Below are 24790 nucleotides of genomic sequence, written 5' to 3' on the forward strand. Positions count from 1 at the left end.
GGTTTAACTTCTATGAAAGTTATTATTAATCATTAACATTCACCCAAGCACTTGAATCACAGCATATTTAAAAATGACAAAGTACAATCAGCCATCTTTCCTTTATGCTCAAATGATAATAAATTCTGCCCTGTTCGATGCAGTTTTTCTAACCCATTAAATATCTCACGAGGATGAGATTTAGTGTTAATAGGATTTTGCATCACCTTTATACAGTTAAAAAATTAGAGAAAGTATCTTACTAAATCAAGATAGACAATTCCCCCTATTAAAACAGGCCACCCAAGAGGCCTACCATACAGTTATAAATAACTCACAAGCAGATTTTTGCCAATAGAATTCATGATTAGTTACTACAAAATTGATTTTGTCTTCCCTCTCAGTGGCATTAATTGGTGTTTATAAATGAGTCTAAATCACCTTTTCCACAACTCTTTTGTTAGTTATGCGCTATTTTGGTCCTACTATCTATTTCTTCATTAAAAACAATCTGATGTGTTTCCAAAAGTTCAATGTATTATTTGTCAAGAGGGATATGTATTCACAATGTTCGAATAGAATACTAACAAACCACTATTTTTATAGATACAGGATGGTATGTACTGTACAGAATAATTCGATTAGTGAATGTGTGGATGACCTACAGTACAGCACTTGCCAAAATGAACAGTATTCACATTTACTGCATACCCTATTTCCCACAATGCAATGCATTTGACTTGACCTTCAGTTTTCAGTGATATATTTTTTAACTCACTTGGTCTGATTACAAAACCTAATACATCTATCCCAATTTGGTTGAAATACAAAACAACCTGGTTTGTTTTACCAGATTACAATGTAATTTAAAATGCAGTGTGACTTTTTTTAAATTGTGTAATAATGCCTACTGCTTTACTTACTATATTTTAGTAGACTAGGCAGTATATAATATGGTTTCTGCTGCCCAGTGTTCAGTACGTAAGCCCGTATGATAAACGCAGAGCTCTTTGAAAGCGAAACCGAGGCCAGAAATAAATGAAACGGTCATTACCGGAGAGCTGTTATCCCACCAGCCTCTTTTCATTTGCTTTAGATTTGCGTCCCACTTGCCCTCTATTCTTTACTGTGTCTCTTATCTGATTCCTTTCTCATTCTAATGTATTTATCCGGGCCTTTTGAGCCGCTCTTGTTGAGTATACTCTACCTTATTTGGTTCACGTCTTTCATTGCTCTTCCAGGATTGTGTCTCTCTAATTGGGACGCAGAGTTAATTATTCTCTTGCCCAGTGTTGGCAGGGAAACTGCAGCTTGTCTGGATATGGTACAGCACCTGGCACTAAGTCTTGAGAACTCATCAAAGGAGATAATCAAGAAAGGGTGTTAACTTCTCAGGGCATATTCTGTGAAAAAAAAAAAAAAAAAAAAAAAAAAAAAAAAAACAATCAATAACCTAATCTTTTAAATGATTAGTATACCATTAATTACGCATGCCTCTTCTTCTATGGATAAGTGGCTACTTGACCACTACCACTAAGTTGAAAGTGAATGTTAACTAGATAGAATTATGAAGAAAATGAAGCATTTTAAGCTTTTGTAAACATTATGCATCACTTAACCTTAGAAATTTCCTTAAAAAGTTTCAAAACAGCTGTAAATTTTTACACCATGACCAAATACTGAACAAATGTGTTTGTTTAGCCAAATCACTGAGCAAACTCTTTGGAATCATGATGGGTCTGGGATGAGGATGATGAGCCACAGCCATTACGTAGGCATCATAGAGTGAGGTTTTGTTAGTATAACTATGCCATGTTGTTGTCACTCTGTTTTAGTTCAAGGAACATGTGTGCTTTGTTATATTCCTGTTGGTGCAATTTTGAATGTGATGGTCCTGATTTTTTTGTTTACTTTTTATGTACTTCTCAGAAATATGCTTAAAATAACATTTAAGTCCTTGACTTATACTTACAAAAAGTCTAAATATATTTGAACTATACTTGTGCTCCTAGAATCCATGTTTTCATTATTATGTGGTAGAGGGCGCTAGTACACATCTTCTGTACAGAATTTCCCCCCCAAAAAAACAAGTGAAGAAGAAAAAGAAAACAACGGATACTAACACATGTAATCTAACACGATCTTCTGACATCTGAAACAGCATCAAAACTGTAATGTTATGGAATAAAATGTCGACCGCTGAAGCGGTAATAATTACAGTCAAGCTTTGGGGTGTTGATGTCGACTGTCATGTGACTGTGGTGTCTGTTAGTTTGTTTCACCATCATTCACAAATCCTCTCTTATAGCATCATGAGATAATTAAGTGTCCATTACCTGGGATGCTGGAGGATGACAAATGCAAACTCTCTGGAACAAAGAAGATGTCTATCAAACAAAGCATAGTTTTGGCAAGATGAATTTTCTCTCTCCTGGAAATCATTAATATAAAGGATGAGACTAGAATCTTGAGGGACTCCTCATAGTCCTTATCTTTAATAACTTGTCAAGGACCAACTCATATTAATGTTTGAAAATATTCCTGTATTACCTGTAAAGGGTAACTTACACATAATTCTTAAAGATAGTAGATAGTATTACCAATATAGATAATATGACTTTTGCCATCATTTAAAAAATACAATCTTATCAGTTTTAAAACTCCAATATATATTTACACATATATACACATATCACGTTACAGCCATTTTGGGATGACACTTTGGTGAGAATTCTGGTGATGACAAGAAATGAGTCACTCTGATAATGGAAGACAGTTTAAACTTTCTCCAAATTCTCAGTTGAAATGAGATCATTTTAAGTTTAATGTGCATTTCTATTTAGTGAGCTAGTGCTTTCTGTAAAACATTGATATATGAAGGACCCCTGTTGGATCATGCCATTTGGGTGCACAAACTTCCCCTCACTGACAAATCAATTTGTAACATCAAAAGAAGGGGTCCTGAACAGAACTTGCTTAAGGTCCTGAAGAGTCTCTACAGGAATGGTTTCCATTAGATCGATATCAGTGCTTTACTTTCCTGCTGATGTTGGCTGCAAGAGCAGTGACAAAGCTGCCTGTTTAATTAATTAATTATTATTATTTATTTATTTTATACAAAAACAAGGAGTGGCAATATTTATTAAAATATTTAAAATAATTATTAATAATTTTTATATTTACATATTTATTATTATTATTATTATTATTATTATTATGTAATTATAGATGTTTCAAGAACAGAATTTTCTTAAGGGTTCAACCTCTTTATGACCAATGGATTTACATGAAGAGGTAAAGCTTGACATAACTAAAGAAAAATTATATCCTTAAATAAATATCCATGTTATTTTACATTTTCTGAATGCATCCATTCATCAGAATTGAATTCACAAAATTCATGTCATTTTATGTCTTGATTTTTAGCTGTTTTAGTTTATTTTACAGCTTGTTTTGTCTGATTTAAAATCGATATTCAGCCACCTTGGAAGTGACTGAGCCCCCAAAGTAGGTCTGGGCTTCTGCTGGTTATTTTCTTTAGCTATGCCCGGGTTTCTAGACCATTCTTTCTGGACCCACCTTGTGAGCACATCCGACAAGAGATCTGAAACTGTGTTGAAACTGTATTCAGAAAGAACAGGACAACAGCGTGAAGAAAATATCCACAGATTAATGGTGACATAACTTCCCCCGAGGCTTTTCATGCTCAATACAACCGAGCAACATATGTACGAAGAGCCTGACATTTACATCAGAGACACAGCAAACAGGACTGGCGCCCAGAGGACCAAGGTGGGCTGATGCTCTTCAGCTTACAAAACAGCCTATGCGATACAACCAAAAGCAATGGGTGAATTTCTGCAAGAGATCTCCGAGCACAAACGCTCTGATTATTAATGCGGCTGTCACAAATTACAGAACAAACGGGTAGATGACTAAATAAACTTTTCAAGTAAGAGAAAATAAGAATCTTAATTGCCAAAGGGAGTTTATATTTAGTTTAGTCTTTTTTTGTCTTTGTTAAATGCATCCAGTTTTTTATTTTTTTTTACGCTTTCCAAATGCCTTGCTTAAAAATTTACAGGCTTTACAAGTTTAATTGGACTTACAAGAGGATATAAATCCAGCAAAAGTAAAACTGCAAAAATAACCACCTTTTTAAAATGTTTTGAGACTTATTATTCTATTTTATCAGAAACATTTAGCACATTGAACTACATGACAGCTAAGGACTTAAATAACCAGAGGAAGTTGCATTGTGAGGGAAGCTCAGACGATGTGGTCCTCATGGAACATTAGTTACATGCTTCACACAGCCTTATCACACAGATGCCTAATTTTAGAGCACTATTTACATGTGATGTTTGCAGAGTGCAAATTAAAGTAAATCCATATGGATGATATAATGTGTCTAATTATGGACACAGGTGAAAAAAATCAGTGCAGTCAACCGAACTGGCACACTTAAGCCCTAGAAAATTGTTTTAAGTCAGAACAAATTCTGTGATTTTTATTGAGCAAACAAGTTGTTTGTGAGAAAGCTAAAAACCTGGACTCGATATCTGTCTTCCTAGAACACAATTTTAGAGTTTAGGCTTATATACTTGCTGCAAAGCAATTTCTTGGGCAAAACAACAAGAGTAACCTGAAAACAGCTGCAATTGTTTTTTGTCTGTGTGCTGTCACATGAGAAGCGAGAAAAGGTACTGCAACTTTTTTTTAAGAGATCCTTTAAAGAAAAAAAAAATATTTCAAAAGAAAAAGCTGTTAAAATATAATATATTATCATTTAAATTGTTCCAAGTCATCTACGATAACGGAAGGAATCTTCAAATCCAAATCAATGTTTGGTTGCACTTTATTTTACAGTACGTGTACTAACATGTACTTATAGTGTACTTACAGTGTATTTATCTAAGAAAGTTCTGGTAATACAAGGTAACTACATGGGGTAAGGTTAGGTTTAAGGGTAGGTTCAGGGTTAGTACCTAGTTATTACATAGTTATTGTAATTACTATAATAAGTACCTAGTATGTATATGAGGAACAGGACTGTAAAATAAAGTGCTACCCAATGTTTAGTAAAATAGTAAAGTATAAAGAAGTTATGCTTCAGTGATACGTGAGAATATTATGTATTTTTGATGGTAGAGATTACTGCTAGACAGCTTCTGTTGCAGTTTTGGTTAAATTAGATGTTTGATGTTTGATGCTTGATTTTAAAATGTCTTCAATTTTAATTTAGGAGAAATGTTAAACTTTCACCAATATTGTAAATACTAAAATAATCATTTACATATTATTAAACATTTCAGAATATCAAGGGTTACTAGTTTAAAATTATCTTCATTGCCCAGCATTTTATATAAAAGACCTTTTACAAGACTTATATAAGTGCAAGATGTTTAGTATAAGATCAGTACTTTCTTTTTAACAAATATCTGTAACACCAGTGTACAGGCCGGAGGTGCTAGAGAGTTCTCAAACAAAATTAATAGCACCCGCAGTTAAAGCTGTAATAATGGCATTTCATTACAAATATGGCAAAATATTCAGAGCGTTATGGTTTGTGGTCTGGAGATCAGTTTCTATTCAATGTGTTTGTGCAGCGTTGAGCTATATTGTCTATCACAGACATATTTCTTGATTTTACTGAACACAACAGACAGTTAGTTAGAATCCACTAACCCCTCAGTTTTTAATCAGGTATTGTGTTCAGCACGAATCATCGCGTTACAACAAAGTGTAGACACAATGTAAAGGGTAAACCGAACCCTAACCCTAACCCATTTTTTAAATAAAAAAGAGATCTCTTTAACATCCTTAATGTTTCTGCAAACAGAAATGAGGTTACTTTAACATCAAATGGAGACTTCCCAGAGGAAAGAAAAATCAAATCTCTTTAACATCTCAAATATTTCTTCTAGAAAGAAATGGTTATTTTAAGATCGAACAGAGACTTTTGCTTGAGTCTCTTACTTCTCAAACTTGTCTCCTGAGACAAAAACTCTTAACACTCTCAACGTTTGTCTCCTTTAAAGTTTTAGAAGAGACCTCATCATCTTTACTCACTGAGCTCAGATTATTCTCCTAAAATAAAGACTCTGGTGGTCTCATATTTGTCTCCTCCAATGCTTCAAACAAGATAACAGCAACATCACATACTGTACTCAGATTTTTCTCTTTAACTTAGATAATCTGGATTTCTCACATTTGTGTCCTCCAATGTTTCAAGTAAGATCTCACCAACATCACACACTGTGCTCAGATTTTTCTCCTAGACTCGGGAGCTCTCACATCTTAATAGTCATAAGTCATTTATGTGCCAGCAAAGAAAGCTCCAGGGTTACTTTTTTTTTCTGTAAATCAGTTTTGATAAAAGCATCATGTACATTGCTATTTCCAACCAAAACATTATCCTATAAAAAGTAACATTATTCTTAACCTCTGGAGTCTTTAGCTTAAGACAAACCTGAGCACAGTGTATGATGTTATTGAGATCTCTTCTAAAACTTCTTGAAGATACAAATGTGAGCGATCCGGAGTCTCTAGCTAAGGAGAAAAATCTGAGCTCAGTCTGTAAAGATGATGAGGTCTCTTCTTCTAAAACTTTAAAAGAGACAAATGTGAGAGTGTTAGAGTTTTTGTCTCAGGAGACAAGTTTGAGAAGCAGGAGACTCCAGCAAAAATCTCCATTCGATCTTAAATGCTATAAGTGAACCCAACCGAACACAGTTCATTCTTTTCCTGTCTGTTTGTATTCACTTAATTGACTTATATAATTGTGCTGAGAGGAAAATTAGCTGCCTGCCTCTTGGAGAAACTGGGATTGACATTCCTATTCCATGGGGTTTAAACAGTGGCTTTCAGTGAAGTGTACCCTGTCAAGTAACTCAAGCGTTTAGAGCCTGTGGATCTTGCAAATGTTCCTCCCACTGTTCAAGATTACAACAGGGATTCCACTCATTATTTTCCTATCAAACTCCAAACCGGAAAAAAATAGCTGGGGTTCAGCCACTGGCCACAGAAGTCCATCACAATGGCAAGGTTAATGGCAAATCACTTTGGTGTGCCATGGATGATGGGCCATCTGGGATGGGAGAGCGCTAAGGTGGGTAGCCATTACTGATGGGGGCAAACACAACTTACAAGTGAGGCGATAAAAGTTCATCTGGGCCCTCATGCAAAATCTACTGAGTAGACGGTCAGTTTGACCAGTATGTCCAAGGTATTTGACTTTTATTCTTGTTTTTTGAAGACGATTATATAATTAAAATTGCTGCTTTTTATAAGACATTAGCATGAAAGAGTCACACAAGAGGTATGTGTTAAACACGCCATGCTAATTCATCTCAGGTCATCCTGTCACCGCAGAAACACCCACAGAGGGCCAATAATGAATCAGTATTAACTCATAGAGTCTTTAGTTCTGAAAACAGGTCAGAAGAAATCATATCTGACTAAATATAAACCCGGGAATATTCATTGGAATTCATTAGCATCTATGGGAGAAATTTAAGCAGGAATTTAAACAGGCATACCCTCAGTTTGTTGATGCAAGAGCATGAAGCGAGAAAATCCTCCATATTCATGCATGAACAAATCATCACATTTTAAAAACATCTTCGAAAAGCTGCTAATGCGACAGTTTTAAAATATCGCCTCAATTACTTTCAAGTGCGCAGAGCAAGTCTTCTGAATTATAACGAAACAGACATGCAATGCTGGAATGATAAGTTGCCTCGCAGCCAGTGAAAGTATGTCTAGTTTGTTTCTAGTCATTTAGGCCATTACTTTACAAATTAGATTAATTGGACAATATTCTATTAATATATAGTTAAAGATTTTAAGGATGTTTCTTCTGCACAACCAAAACTCAGCTGTGTTGGAGTGTATATAATAGAGCGTATATGTGATTCTCTTCCCTTATCTTAGTAAAATATAGATGCACCATGTGTGCCAAAGGATCTCAGGTCCATTATTAGCTTAGAAATATTGTATAAGGTATTATTTATTAAAAACCCAAGACTTCAAGTGCAACTTTAGCAATATGTCTCGTCTCCAGAAAGAAATAGTCCAACAAAAGTGGGCTACCTGTCTTGTGGAGGGACGTAAACAAAGCAGCCAGGAAGAGGTGATTCAATGTCACCGGAGATTTCTGAGCCTGACGTCTGTCCTCTGAGCAGAGCTGCAGACAGAGTCAGCTTAAAATAGATGCTTCGAAACATGAAGTGCATCGTCAATGTGGGTTTAGTCACCGGGATGTGGCCCTCATGCCGTGCTGTGTTTTATATAATGAGCTTAGCTCATGGACGTTGAGGGGTATGGGTCTGAATGCATAGCCGTCCTGATGCCCAGATAAGATCTGAACCCCTGTCATTCAGCATCCTGAGAACTCACAGTCTTAAAGAGATGTTTATTCATTCTGCAGGGACTGTGCACAGGAGGGGGGAGCCATGACAGGTGTGACCTTACATGTATTTTGTGTGTAGATCCTAATGGGATGTGATACAGTGTTTGCTCTGCAAGGCAAAATGCTAGACCAGTTCACAATACATTTCGCTCCATGGTTTGTATGCTCTGTCCTGTGCAGTCCTGTTTAGTTTTGCTATGTAATATTGTAAATTCATTGTTAAGAAGATCGAGAGGTTGTCACAAGGGCTTTGTCTCAGTATGTCCAAAGTACAATTACAATCTGTTTAAATTTAGCTAAATGCATGTTATTTTGTGACAACTTGCCCTATACAGTGTGACAGCATGCCCTGCTATTAAATAAATCTGTCCTGGTGATGAAAATGCCAACAGTTATTTTGTAGCCAAGACTTTAGGCTATATGCCTAAAGAGGAATTAACTTTCATATAAATGCTCACCTCAAGTCTTATTGTTAACTAAAACCGGTTATTGGTTATTGGAATAAAGCATAAAATATATGAAAACTGAAAAATAAAATAAAACATAACACTTTAGAATCCTACAAGAAAAAAAAAATCTGTACTGTTTAGACAGTTGCATTATAGAGTGAATTATTTTGGTTTATTTTAGTTATTTTGTGTGTGAGAGTGTAGTTAATGTTTTCAGCTCTTTGTTTAGTCAGTGTCATTTGCATAGTCACATTTGCATATTTACTGTCATTTGCATATTCACATCATTCTTAATTTCCACTCTTCTAAATGACATCTTTAACCTTAATCTAAATTACTGGTGATTTATTATTTTGTGGACTGAAGCTTGTTTCTTAAGCTTCGGGCATTTGTATGTCACAGCAGGGGTTGATTTTTAATAAAACGAACAGATTTGATGTTTTAAAACAATGGTAATCTAAACAGTGAGTGATATAAACATAAACCATGGTGTAATTTTGTCAAATTATTCCAATATGGAAATGTTATAACATTTAGTGTTTTAAGGATATAAAACACTTCCAATAAAATTTGACTTAGAAAGAGGTGTAAATGTAATTTCCACCACAATCAAGATATTTCAGATGTTTCAAAAATGATGCATTAATGTTTACTGTTGGACATCCTTAATAGATTAATTAAACTAAAAAGTAAAAAATATGTTTGTGCATTAGTTTGCAACAACTAAGATCATATTTGACACAGATTAGCAAAAACTTGTCATGTTTTATGTGTGTGCACTGCATGTGGACACAGTATATGTTTGTGTACTGTACATTGAGTGTAAACTACGATTTTCACCCAGTGAGATACAGGAAGCACTGGAGATGGTGCTTGACCTCCACACTGTCATCGTGTGTCAGTGTGCTCCAAACTGGAGAACCCAACTGAATCTAATGCAGAGAGACAAATGCATCACTCAAGCAGCAAAGCTAGCATGACTGTAAACCAGTCCCTGTCCAATATAATAAGAGGAGCTAGTTTTAACTCACAAACAAAGTAGCCCTCCTTACTTCTGGAGCTGTTTGAAGTTAGCAGCCTCTGGTTGAAGGGTTTGTCTTAGGCCCTGTCCACACAAACGCGGCTATTTTTAAACCACAGCTTTTTCTACGCGGTTTGGCCATTTGTCCACACGCAAAATACTCACCAGGTCACTGAAACCAAACATTTTTGAAAACTCCTGCCAGGGTGAGGATTTTTAAAAACTCCGGTTGCCGTGTAGACAGCGAAATAGGTGTTTTTGGCTTGTGACGTCGGAGCCAGTTCTGTTATCTCCGCCTACTGGAAACTTTTTCAGGCTTCTGATTGGCCAACATGGATTTACGGTTGAGATTATATCGCCACCTGTTGGTTTGGCATGCTTTTGACAGTGGTTCTTGGCCTGCGTTTTAATGTGGACAGAGATTCTTTTTCTAAAGAAAGAAGGAAAGACTTAAAAATACCCATGTACTTGTGGCCATTGCCTTAAAGCCAAGTTCTTAACCCCTCATTCTGAGCTGCTGAGTTTGGTGGATTTTTGTTGCATCTGAAATATTATGACCACAAGCAAATCTAATTACACTGCACTTTCACTCAGTAATGAAAATTCTGTCATTATTTACTCACCCTCATGTTGTTCCAAACCGCTTTGGCTTTCTGTCATTTGTAAAACACAAAACAAATTTCTGAAGAATATTCCGGCCACTTATATGCTAGTCTTCTGAATTATATCAAGATTTTGTGATAAACTGAGCTATTACCATTGTGATTGGATCATTGAATCACTGAATCAGTAAGTAAAGCAGAACCAGTTCAGTCTGATTCATGAATTTATGAGTCAGGCGGTTCAGATTTATACATTCAGATTAATTGGATTAAAAAATGGGTAAAATAAAATACAATCAATAAATCAATCAATCAATGAATATTGTGATACGGGTTTGAAAAATATCTTCTTTCCTTTCCTTTCCTTTCCTTTCCTTTCCTTTCCTTTCCTTTCCTTTCCTTTCCTTTCCTTTCCTTTCAGCTGTATATTTACTGCTTGCTTGCTGAAATTCTCTGTGGGATGTTCTTCTATTGGTCTTAAGGGGGTTGTGAAATGTCTAATTATTGTCCTTGAGCACAACATCTCTGTTCATGGTAAACAAATACTTCGAAAGTAAGTGCCCTCGAAGAAAATAACAAAAGCTCTCCACCCTGAAAATAATAACGCTTTTATCTCTTCCAGACTTAAAATGCAGGATTAAAACCGGCCACAGGCTCAGCTTAAAAGAGAATATCTGATTACATCAAAATATGTGGTCTTTTTTTTATTTTATGTAAGCAGTCCTTGTGAATATGCTGAGCATGCTATTTTGTGAAAGCTCAAACTGTATCGATTGCTGCCTGTAAATGTAAAGCACCACTGTGTTCACACACTAAAATTGAGCACTATGAATGGGATCTCCTGCCAGGTTTTGATTTGTTTCAGTCAGACATGTGAACAGGTTACTTCATGCACTGGTGTGTTTCGGTATGACAGCCTGAGTGTGAATTAACACAAAAGGTTGGTTTGCTGTCTCACCCTCATAAACTGCTGTCAGGTGACAGTGAATGCTTATCGGTGGCACCCAGGTATAGTCTATTTAACACAAAGACCATTTTTAAATTGGAGTGCACAGATAATTGCGGCTACATTGAGACAGACTCATTGACTGGGCTGAGGAGAGCATCTTTTAAAACATCTCTCAGAAGTTTCGGAGTTCAGAAGTGATTAAAATGACTTTTGAGTTTGATCCATTTCGGAACAAATCATGCATCAAACGCAATGGTGCTTTGAATCCCCTTTTCCAAAGAGTCTTTTAATAGGACTCACCCCATGAGCACCATGGCAGCACACTCACACATACCAAATGACAAAAGTACTACAGAAGAGTATTGCCTATCTGCCACACTTTCAAATGCCAAGTCTTTACCTGTGGGTGACACCCAATTGGACCACACAGGTTTTTTTTTTTTTTTTGGACACCAGTGGAAAACCTGAAGAGATATTCTAATTTCTACATGTGAAAGAACCCTGGCACTTGCTTTGTGAAGCTCTAAGTGGTCACTGATTGTTCCCTTGACATCTAGTCCCTACAACTTTAATGGGATGTCTAGCACATTCAAGATTAGTGAAACCATTACCCCTTCCTCCAACATTCCCCCGGGCCTGACACTAGCTTTAGTGGTGATGCCTCCACAAATATCAGCCTTCAAAAGGCTGTGGATCACATGGAGTCACTCCTGCCAGTGGCAGGACTGTCAGGTATTTCAGCTGGAATGCTCGGACTTGATTGTAGAGGAAGAGGGAGAGAGAGAGAGAACAGAAAACATCATTCTTTAGATCAGTGTTTCTTGTATCAGCTGATCTTTAAAGATTATCATGGATCTTTTTTTTCCATTACTGGATTTAGAATGTGGAAGTAAACAAAATGAGGGTAAATGGTATATGGTAAACAGTTTAATGTCATTATTAGCATATGTCTTATCTCACGCTGTATTTAAATAAGGCAGTTTGCTAACTAGCTAAATGACAAATAAAACAAGAAAATAAAATCCACCCTTGTAATTGTAGAGATAACCCCTTCTTGAAAAAAAAAAAAAAACTAATAAGGATAATAACAGCATATTGATATAAGTGGATTCAGAAAGATTCTGTAATGCTTTTGAAAGTCTCTTCAAAAAGGTATTTTTAAATCAAAAATACAGTAAAACTATTATTATTACAATTTAAAACAACTGGTTTCTATTTCAATTTATTTGAAAATATTAAACATTTTATTGTGATTACAAAACAGTATTTATTTGAAATATAACTATTTTGTAACATTATAAATGTGGCGTTTCTACAGTTTAATGCTCCTTAACTTCTTAATAAACATTTCATATGGCACATATTTTTTCTTTCATTCTGGCTTTGAGACAAATTATTCTGATCAAGCAAATTTCATATTAATACAATGATTTAGTCAAGTTAAGTAACTAATTTCCTACATCATTAATTTTCGGAGATGGAGTATTGATCACTGGTTAATTTTTTCAGACTTTCTACACAAGAGTATAAAATGTATACAGACTGTATGCATCTCTCTCTCTCTCTCTCTCTCTCTCTCTTGGTTTGTGTAGAGACATAGATGCAGATGGATCAGTTGAGGTTAAGCAAGGACTGTTGTGTCATCATTGGTCGGGATCAACACTTGGAATCATTTCATTTAGCAAACATTGGCAATCGCAGCAGTTGGCAGCTGCTACACTAAGCTACACTAAGACAGATGAGGGGTCAGGATTGCGGGGAGACCTTTGGCGGACTGTATATAAGAGGAGACGACTGCCATTTGACTGGAATGGGACTTTTGAGGTTTCTCGCTCCTCTTGGCATGCATACATTGCGAAGGTGGCAAGACAATTCATAATGCAGGTGACAATGTTTAATAATTTCTCCTCACAAAGGAACCAGGTGCAAGTCCGTGGCAATACGCGAACACTTTGAGGCGGCTATACTGAGGATAGTCAGTACTGTCACTTCCATAAGCACATATGTGCTAAGCAGGGATGTTGAATTCCCTGTTTGCACTCAGAATTAAAGCCTTGTGAGAAGAAATTGCACCTGAGTCTAATTCCCTACAGGCAGTGAAGATTGGCATGCTTATTTAGTTTTGCTCCTTCTGCATGCTACTGTATGTAACAATATACAAACAAAGTATTACAAAATCCCATGCCTACAAGCACAAATAATTGCTCATATTATCTGATACGTAATCAAAATATATTATTCCCAACCAACAAGGCCTTGGATCTATTCTGTTATTTAACATAACTTCTAATCATCTGCTCAAGAGGTTGATTAAAGAAAATGGCACATAATGCCGTTCTCAGATTTGACCCCTGTGCTTCGTATATAGTGTTTACCTGGTAATGAGGCACCACGCGACATGAGGAGACACAAAACACTTCATTATGAACAATGGTGAATCATTTTTATTGCTCGTGTTCATGTGGGCTTGCGGTCTGAGAACACCTCATCATTCTCCTTTAATCCAAATTGATGTAAAAAAGGATTGAATGCTACTTGAATACTGTGCATCTATGAAATACAATTACGGACCCAATGGAATAATAATAGTCTAGTCTGAATAACATCAGCACTAAGTGTTATGAACTGATCTTAATAATGTTCTCACTGGTCCCCAGTGTGCAAGGAGAGAGAGAGAGAGAGAGGGTGAGGGAGGGAGAGAGAGAGAGAGAGAGAGAGAGAGAGAGAGAGAGAGAGAGAGAGAGAGAGAGAGAATCAGTTGAGTTTGTTTTGTAGCTGAATATCTTATCTTAACATTTTAAAGCCTTTGAAATATAATTTTTATTTGTAACATAATAAATGTCTACTGTCATTTTTGTATAGATTTATGCATCCTTTCTGAATATAAGTATTTAACTTTTTAAATACTGACCCCAAACTTCTGAATGGTATCTAATCTCTCTCTAAAATGAATGGGCATCGGAATCTTCTTTTGTTAAGCTCTTGTTACTTTCTTTACCAGTTTTCTACAATAAAACCCCTTGACATCTCAGGAGCAGATTCAGTTGTGGACAGGTTCATTTGTCACCTGATGGTTAAACTTTTTTTTTTTTTTGCTTCTTTAATAATGCAAAATAGCAAAAAGAAAAAAAAAAAAACTAAACAAAATCAAATTAGATTTCCTTGAAGGGTTACTGAACCAAGGCAGTGCTCCTAAATGCTTCACTGGAGAAAGTGTGTACAACGTGTCCCAGGCTTTTGAAAATTGCCTTTGGAGCACAGAGGCCCTGAACCAGCCCACAGCGACACTTTACCCTTCCTCACACGAAACCCAAAAGGTCATCCTTTTGTCTTTGCAAGCTCTGTCAGAGTGCTGTCTTTTTTTCATAATGTAAGAATGCTGAGACGCTGTGAGGCAGTCAATACAGGTATCTGTGGGTAATAGAAAGAGATTGATTTTTAATCTTTCACTGCCCTTTGAAATGAAACAAACACTCTTCTCACCATATTGGTAATCCATGCGACATAATTAAAATGTGTAGCCAGTGAAATAACCGTTAAAAGTTACTTTTGCCTAGCAAGATCACAATCTTAGTCAGATCAGTTAAGTGGCTATAGCTGTGTTAGAAAATATGGGATATTATATATAGATATAGATGAAAGAAATCATACTTTAAATTGATTTAAATTAAATACAAATGCAGATTTACAAAGAAGTCAAATAGCGCAAGTTGTGATTTGTGCACCTCCTGTGACTTTTTCCTCTATAATGTTAGTGGAGCAATCTGTCATTTCTGGTCAGAATGGCATATTGAGCTGTGATTTGTAGGATGAAATTGCAGCATTGCATGCTGAACTGCTCTTGGCTCAGTATGGGGCTGGACAATTTCCAAGCATCACTCATTCTTTTTTCTTTTTGCTGATTGATCACTGCTACACACACACACACACACACACAAAAAGAAAAAAAGTTGAGAACCTAGTATTCTGTAGCCTTTATTTTCCTTTCTTTCCCTTCCATTAAAATGGCTTATTTCAAAGGATCAGATTATTTAGATCTTGTAAATACACCCAGGTCAGATTTACAGCTAATTGTGATCCTGATAATAAGATTACAGTATATAGAATCTGTTAATACACACAAAAATTGTCTGTGATAAAGCTTAATATTGTTACTAAGCAAGATTACAGCTATCATAAAAGCTACTCTGACTAAAGCTATTTACATAAAAAGCTATTTACATAAGGAATTAACATTTTGAATTTCTTTACACTAGTCTTATTAAGCTTCTTCACACCAACTATAACATCGAATATAACTATAAAATGTAAAAAAAATGTTTTAATTCTATGAGTCCAAACCACAGCTACATCGATAACAACACAGAGGAATTATATCATTGGAATCACTTTCCTAATGATATTCCCAGCTGATGAACAATAAACACAGCTTTTTAGCAAAAAAAAAAAAAAAAAAAAAAAAACTCACACGTATAATAAGCAGAATGCTATCATGTGCTGTTGTGGTCAATAATATAGTTTTCATTATAGAAATCTTTATAGTTATTGTTCTTGGTGGGATTTTAGTGGTGGAATTTTTCTCTGATTCTGAATAAGAGGAGTTCGGCATATTTACAGTACATCAATATGTTGACAAGTGACTGTCTTGAATAATTTGATTCAGTTCAACTGATTTGTTTAAAAACAGTGATTTAAACAAGTCCGTGAGTCGTTGAATCATTTACTCAATCATTTTGTTCATCATTAAGGAAAGAACAAGTGATTAGATCTGACTAAAATCACATACATGAAGCAACTTTTCACCTTTATTAATTTTTTAATACTATGAATTCAACCTTACTACTCCTTTCACTTATTGTTTTAGCCTACTGCTGTATATAGTGTAGTAAAGAAGTTGGCATATTTGGTTGCAGAGACCATCTTTATGAGTGAGTCATTGAACTGTTCACTCTGTTGACTTGGTAGAGTGAAAAAGCAATGTTGTGTAAGTTATCTAATGTTGACTTACAACTGTATTGTCTGTTGAGCAGAGCTACAGCACTTATGTGACGTTGCTTAATTGTATACTAGCTGACAATTTAAATGACTGTTTTTGTGTTCAACAATGAATGGCTTTATTTTGATTCTGTCTGTAGGTTCAATGACATATTTTTGTTTCAATTGCAGCTTTTCCAAACTAGTTAAAGCACACTGTGCTTTCAGGCTCTCTTGCATCTACATGTGTATATGTATATGTGCACCTTAATCCCGTGAAGCAAACAAAAATAACAGTATTATTCAATGTAAAATATAGTCAAAGAGTGCTTGTCAAGAGCATAGTTTCTTGCATTAGGACACACCAGCTTAGTGTCTCACTGCATGTTTACTGTCTAATATTTAGCAATGTGCAGAGAGGTACAAAATGTATTCCAGGTATTAAATTGGCTTAAAAAAAATCCTCCATATCCTGTGACAACACTAGTCTGGCTGTAATACTTGGGGCACTAGACACCTCAAGCTGGGCATTATTAAAAATATTAACATCTCACCAGACAAGAGAGCAGCTGGAGAGAATCATATCACATGTCTAGAGTTGGAAACGGAGTCAGAACATATCTATTGCAAACAACCCCTGTACCCTCCAGGAATACCTCAATTAATTTGTTATTTTAAACAGAATTTAACAGGACATGGAGGCTATGACTGGTTCGTATCTAGTCACATCTGCATGCCTGGATGAAATGCTCAATAATGCATTATGGATTATATTTCAATTTCAAGATTACGCCTGGGACAAATTATTAATGAGATTTCAGGCAATTAAGAGTCAACTCTGAAGCTCAAACTGAAGCCAATTTCAGCAAAGCAAAGCAGAGAGCTGGTGATCTGAATACAGAAGCAGAAACAAAAGGTACTCATAAAAGAAAAAAAAAATGCACTGGCCGCAGGTTGTTTCCAGATGTTAGCATGCTCATTTTGTAGTAGAATTATAGATGAGCATTTCATTGCAGCTACACACAGAATGAAAAACAACACGAAAGCATGAATTAGAAATGTCACACCCCCTTTAAAAACATATAAAAAGATTGTGTATTTAAAAAAATGCCCTAATTTTAGCTTTATCTGCACAAATGATTTTGTGCAACCATGTATTTTAAAGCTTGCTGAAATGTTGCTTCTCTTTCAGTGCAGTCTAAACGTACCAATCAGACCCATTTCATGTGTTTCTACTCAAATATAGTTCTTTTGATTCACGTTAGTTGTTTTTTTGTTTTTTGGTTAGACATTGCTTTGCAATATCCAGGTCAATATAAACTGTATTGTGTTTGTGCAAATCATGGAAAAAGGCCCGCCAGCCCTGTTTATGTTTACGGTACTTCCTCACTGTGGCACTGAATTCATTGTGCATGCATTTGTATGAGCTGTTGCTTATTTATTTGCATTCTGTTACTGTGGAAAGGTGTTATGCAGATGAATAGGCTAGAAAATGTGGAATTTAGATGGTTAGCTCCATTGTTATTTTTATCATTCTTGTACCTTTATAGTTTTAGTATGTGGTCACAGTGACTGTATCATTGGTTAGGCTTCATATTATCCAGCTGCAGATTCCTTGCTGTCACATTTCTCTGTCTCAAAAATTGACAGTGCATAAGAACTTGACATAAAACAAAATAGTATGCTTACAAAACACAGTGGTGTCCCTGCACACAGCACTGCAGCACGTTTAAAAGGAATGCAATGCTTCTTTCCCCAGTAATTTATCTTTTAGTGCTTTCCTGTTTATGTCTTGTTTCTCCTCCTTTTTGTTTTCATTCATATTTACTGCAAAATTGACATAACCGAGAATCTCAAAGCATATATCTATCTATCTATTGTAAATATAGTCCATACAGTTTCTCTAATATTCAGGGTGCTATAATTTCTTGGGATGGGATTAGTCTTTCTGAAAGCACAGAAAATTGCACTGTAAAGCCATTAGCTTTACAGGAAACGTTCAGTCCAGCAGTGACTAATGGAAGATGAGGAGTGATGGGTCCTGCCTCGTTGGCTAAAGCCCAGTCACACTCCATCTGATCTTTACCTCGGTTGACACAGTATACTGTACATCCATACTGAGCTGAAGCAGCAGCTAGTGTGCTGGACTTGTGAAACTCTGCACTTTCTACTTTAATGACCAGGGCTCAGCACTTCTTCATTACTGAGGAAGATCAGTTTCATATAATTCAAAATCAAGCACAGAGACTAATGAGGCTGTATGTGTGTGTGTGTGGTTGTTTCTCTGCCTGTCGTGTGCTGTTACTCAAAGCTCCCTTCATACTAAACAATCAGTTTTTTAGAGAGCATCACCATTCATGTGTGCAGATTGTTTCTGGCAGATCCTTACAGCTAACCACCTTTCCTTCAAGAAGGATCGTGGTTTATCGTGAGCCTTCACATGGTGTGGCTCTAATCAGAATTATGTGATCGCTGGCATCAAGGAGCCGTAGAGTGCAGCATGCGATTATAAGCCTGTTTGTCTGACAGGCTGATTCTCATTAGAACACTTTCTGTGCTCTCTGTCTTATGAGAGCCCGCCAAAACAGCTGTGTCAAAAGAGGTCACAGCATAATTATCAACCCGTGACAGAAATGACCAATTTATTACTCATATGTGGAGAACAGACTCTGTGGTTATCTGTATAGCTGTTTGTATCTTGAGCCAAATGAGGTTGATGATATCTGAAGAAAGCGGTCGCGGCAGCTGCTCGACTGATGTAGGAAGTTACAAACCGTCTCTGAATTTTAAAGCTGCAGTCCGTAAGTTTTGTCTCTTTGTCGCCATCTCAATTTGAAAATCTGCTATTGCGGTTATTTGTGGAATTATCATGCTTGCGTGGCTCCAGCGTGGATGAATCTAATGTGTGGCTGTCAGTCACTGCATCTGTGTGGATACTGCACTTTGTATTCACAGATTCTACATCTTGAAAGTGACCCAAATAAGAATTTTCACTGGAGAATGTCATCTGAACAAGTAACAACTGCCACTTTTGTTCAACTGAGGAAAAACTATTACAATAAATTGCGCTATCACTGGTGATGAAATCTCATATTACCTCATACCGTGCCCATTATTATTACGTTTATAGTTTGTTTTCAAATTCAATCCACTATTTATTGCAGCTGATGAGAGAAAAGGCTATAAATGATCCGTCACCTGCAGCTTCCTCACGTGTGATTATAATTTACTAGCCGGGACAACTTCTTTATGTTTACAGATGTGATGTAATTCGACTTGATCGAATTTCCCAAGAAAACCTACCCGTACCACTCAAATGAGAAAACTTTAATATAATCTTAATGTTGTGAATCGAGCTAAAGTAAGGCTATATTTTTAAACACTGGCTGGTTAAAAGTACTTGCTCAAAAATATATTTTTTTAAAATAATTTTTAAACAAAAAAAGTTTATAAAAAATTTTTCTGCAGCTTTAAATGTCATGTGTATTTTGCTACAGTGAATCGGCTATGCTGATTTCAAAGTTGTGGCTGATACTTTTACGTTGATAATTATTTTCATGTTGAGGCTGAAATTCTATACAATTCTCTATAAAAAAAAATTCAAACCTCAAAACACAAAAAACTAAAATCTTTTTTTTCTTCATATCAAATCTTAACACTTAACACAGGAGTACAATTTTATAAAGTTCTAAAAGTAATGATAAAAAAAAATTCTACACATCTTAAATAATCTTAATAATAGTAATAGTATATTCATAAATAATAGTATATTCATCTGTATCTGTGTTATTCGATATTTCATTTAAAGATTTAAAACTGGGTCACTTTAACCAGTAGTACCCTGACCCCTTGATGAGCCAGACATTATTTTTGACCTTTCATATGTCTGCTCTAGATGAGCACACTTGCACTGAATAATAATCAAATCTAGAATTGAGAAGTATGACTTTTATTTCTCTCTGGCTCTATCTCTATCTGTCTCTTCCAGCCCACACCCTTGATCATTTTCACAGACTTCCCACTGTGGGAGTTTTATAGGCATGATGCTTTCCAGCATGATTTATTTATTCAGCAGGTTTTGCTTTCTCATCAGGAGATTCGTATGACTGTGCTTTAGTTTCCCTGACATAAAGCTTAAAGGTTTAGCTCCGAGCAGCACAGGATGCATTGGCAAAGAGCCCTTTGTTGAAAGCATTTGACTGTACATAACATATTTATGATTTGTATTTGTGACGATGAAAAAAGAAAACCATAGCACAATATATTTATTTATTTATCTAATTTTTTGTCTATGTAAAGCTATGCCTTTGACTAGGCAAAGTGTTGATATTCTGACAGCGAGCTACAGTATAAATATGTATTTGTGTGTATTTATGGAGGTGAGTCTTGATGTTTTGTACCAGATATTATCACACAATATTTGCAATGAAATAATAGTTTACAGAGTTACAGGTTTGACTGCTTAGCATGACCCAAATGGACCCTCTTGGTAAATATTGTATCATATTCAATTTAATTTAGTTCATTTGCATTTTATTACTGTTCATTTTGTATTTATTTTTTTAAAGAAATGAATACTATTATTCAGCATTTATAAGCATTTATATTATACAAAGGATTTCTATGCATATAAATGCTGATCTTTTGAACTGTATATTCATCAAATAATTCAGAAAATGTATCACCATTTCCACAAATATATTATTTGTTTTCATAAATAATGAGGAATGTTTCTTGAGCACCAAATCAGCACATACTGGATTATATTATATGCTAATTATTCCGAAAATTCAGTTTTGTCATCACAAGAAGAAACTGCATTTTGAAATATGTTCAGATAGAAAACAATTATTTTTAAACTGAAAAACATAAAACTTTTACATTGATATAGTTATATATTGGAGGGCTTTTAAAATGTTATATTTTTCTTTGTCTGGTACCTTTAACATCATGAGATCCTGAAAGAGAGCCTGATGTGACTTTGAGTCCAGGACAGAGGTCAACTATTCTTTTTCAGGAATTTGACGATGAACTATTGGATGTTTTCCTTGAGTTCATCATCCACTCGCAATAGCCTCAAATTCTTCATCCTGCTGCAACCTGCCATGTAGAATGAATTTGCCAGGCATCCTATAGATTTAAAGAAGTCATCTTCCTATTTCTTTTCTCTTCCTGTAGCTATGAGGGGCTGGAAAAGAAGCTGAAGGAGGTTTTCACAGAGAGGACCGGAATTTTACGACAACTATCCAAAACATCAAAGGAGCTGGACAGTATAAAGGGGAACCTCCAGGTAAGACCCTTCCTTTCCTCCATTGGGCTGGCCATGTGATGCTGGGAAAGTTAAAGTGATTTATGATTCTTTGAATGTTTAAATAATCCATAGTGCATATTTATTACATAATTTAATGCTTGCACTTTGTGGGCACTCTAAAGTTTTACAGTAGCTGTAATGCTATTGATGGTGTTTCTGTTACTCAGATTTTAGTCTGTTCTTAACACGTTTTGCATGTTTTGTTGACATGTTTACTTTTTGTTTAGTATATTTGCAAAAACATAAAAAATAAAAATAAAAAAAAACATACAATTTAATTAAATTATTCTTTAAATCCAGTTAAACTGGATCTTGTTTCTAGTCAGTAAAATGTAACTTTACAATAAGATAACATTTTTGACATGAATTAATGCACTAGGTATAAATGAATAAAATTCCAAATTAGTATTAATGTATAAATATATTATTGTTCATTATTATTTCATGTTTGTTTAAAAATATAAGTGCAGTTGGAAAAACAAAAAATACAATAAAAATAAAATAACAATAATTGTGTGTTAAAAATAAATGTAAGCTGGAATTCACAAAACCTTAACAAAACTACAGTAATGTTAAAGCAAGGTATTTATTTATTTAACAATCATTTTATCTATTATCAATTATTTTGTCTCAATGTTTTTATCCATACACTGGAAGTGTGGTAACTGTTTGGTTACCAACGTTCTTCCAAAATATCCGATCCTTTATGTTCCTCAGAAGAAAGATAGTCACACATTCGGTAAATGGTGATTGGTTTTTAATTTTATGTGAACTATCCCTTTAAGCATGAACCTCACTGAGCATGCATGCTCTAGTCAGTTGGTCTCAAATATTTACAGCCTACAAATAAGGCCTGTTTCATGTACTTTGCAATGTTTGTTACTCAACTACAGTAGATGGGTAAACAAATTAAAGCACCCTATTACATGCTATTGCATGAGCAATCTTCTTATGTGTACAATTATCTGCTGGATTTTGTACTGTGAACGTAAGAAACCACTAAACCAATAAACAAAAGAGTAATATTTAAAATAGAATAAAATACAACCAATATGTAGCAACTACAAAAAAAAAAAAATAAATAAATAAAAACTGCATTAGTAAACCTGCCAAGTGTTGTAAGTAAGGCGGGGCTAGCACATATGGAAACAGATTAGCCACAAAGAGAATGTATTATTCCAGGCTTCTGAGCCAGTCAGTCAAATACTGGATTGCCTTGTCCAATGGCAGTCAACCAAGCAATGGTGCCTGAGAAAAATCATACGCTCCAAATGCATTCAATCTAATTCATAGAGCGATTTATTGTTTTGCTGAAGTGCTTGGAGCGATAATGGATAAGGACAATAACGGCCTAAATAAAACTGACAGAAACACTTTTATTTTTATTTTTTTTGTCACAAATATATCCACCACTGGAACGGGTCATCGTGATTTTGACGCAGGTCTGTTTCTGGATGATCTTTCCATTGCAGTTCAGTGGGTCACTGGGATTCCTGCAAATACGTTTAATGGTTCTGTAAGGACGCTATGTGGCAGCTCTAGTTGGATATGCAAGAGCAGCAGAACCTCAGGGCCCCGACTGCTGGACTGCAGCCGGAGACAGTCTGGCCCTGCGCCAAGCTGCTAGATCCCTTGAGTTCAAGTCTGAGATCTCCAGTGAATTTGTTCTAAAAGCATGATCAACTATGACCTCTTTAGCATGATCAATTATGTATATGTGACCGATTAACCTTTTTGTATCGCAGATTTACTGTCCATACTGTTTATTTTTATAATGAGATCTCCCCAGAGTGCTGCTCATCATCATTACATTTCGCCTGATGGAGCCTGTAGTCTTGGCAGGGGTTTGTGGGTTTGTGCCGGCACATTCCTGCCAGCTTGGCCTGAATAGACACTGCAATGCCAATCTCAATACAACTCAACAGCTGCACAGATGGTCGTCCCCTGACAAAGCTTTGCCGCTGTTATTCACTGGAAACACAGAGAAGTCTAAGCGGCAAAGTGACAAAGCAACAGTAATGGGCAATACTTGTCACATCAGAAAGTGTCCTGAAGTCAAGTCAAGTGCTGTTGTTTTAAGTGCTGCTACATATATAAAATTATGTAATGTAATTATGTTTCTAGAAGATTACAGTAGGGTGTTTCACACTGCAAAGAGTTAACCATGGGCCATTTTAAACCCCAGGTAAAGGGAATCCTGTGTTTCATGTTTCACACTTTTCATAATTTACACAGAGTTGGCAAATTAATCCTGGGTATTCACAATCTAATGTTTCACACTTTACATTCCTAAATGCCTGCGTTTACTTTCATGTTTGCATATTTTTGGTGTCATTGTCATCTATTTGACGAACGTAATACCCAACCTGCTTACATTAAGGCTATAGCACTGCGCTTCCATAATAGGCTATACTGCCGAATGCATTATTATCGATATTGTCAGAGTTTTAGAAACATACTAGGTTCACATATTTGTTTCTCCAAACAACAATGCTACAGTCAGAGAAACAACACTCTCCAATATTTTGAATTTGAACTGCGGCACCCATTTAAGATGCTAGCTGTCAATTTAATATACTGAAACATTACTGTAAATGCAGGGTTTAGCATGATGATAACAGGGGTTAAGTGCAAGGTAACACTTTAGACATTCTACTAACTACAGGTATAAGTAACTTTGCTCATACTGTATATGTCAAATACCAGTCATCAAAGTATTAGTAGTCTGTCTGCTTAATATCTGCTCACACTTTATTTTGATTGTCCCCCAAAAGACATTCTACTGACTATAAGTAACTTTGCAAGTACATGTCTACTTATTCTACTGACCATAACCTAACAGTCTACTATGATTCTAACAAGAGTTAGTTGAAAAGTAGTTGCAAAATTACTTAGTAGAATGCCTAAAGGAGAGAGTATTGATATAATTGTAACCCAGCGGGGTGTGACAAGCCCTAATCTTTATATATACATGATTATGTAATCCAGAGTACATAGAATATGTTACAACCCAACAGAGCCCATGACTTCCCATTGGCTGTGATTAAAAAAGGACATAATTTAATACTCCTAAACATCAGAATTCTTCGATG

General features: G+C 35.6%; 1 protein-coding gene across 1 annotated transcript in view; it reads left to right on the top strand.

Annotated features, from left to right (window-relative positions):
- The window catches only part of LOC113061659 (leucine zipper protein 2-like), a 106910-nt gene that overhangs the window by 36084 nt on the left and 46036 nt on the right, over positions 1 to 24790 (top strand). The window contains exon 2 of the mRNA XM_026230970.1: positions 21566 to 21677. Coding sequence (XP_026086755.1) covers positions 21566 to 21677 — 112 coding nt within the window. The remainder of the gene's footprint in view (positions 1 to 21565; positions 21678 to 24790) is intronic.

The sequence above is a fragment of the Carassius auratus genome, chromosome 43 (assembly GCF_003368295.1).
Source record: "Carassius auratus strain Wakin chromosome 43, ASM336829v1, whole genome shotgun sequence".
In the NCBI taxonomy this organism is placed as follows: Eukaryota; Metazoa; Chordata; class Actinopteri; order Cypriniformes; family Cyprinidae; genus Carassius; species Carassius auratus.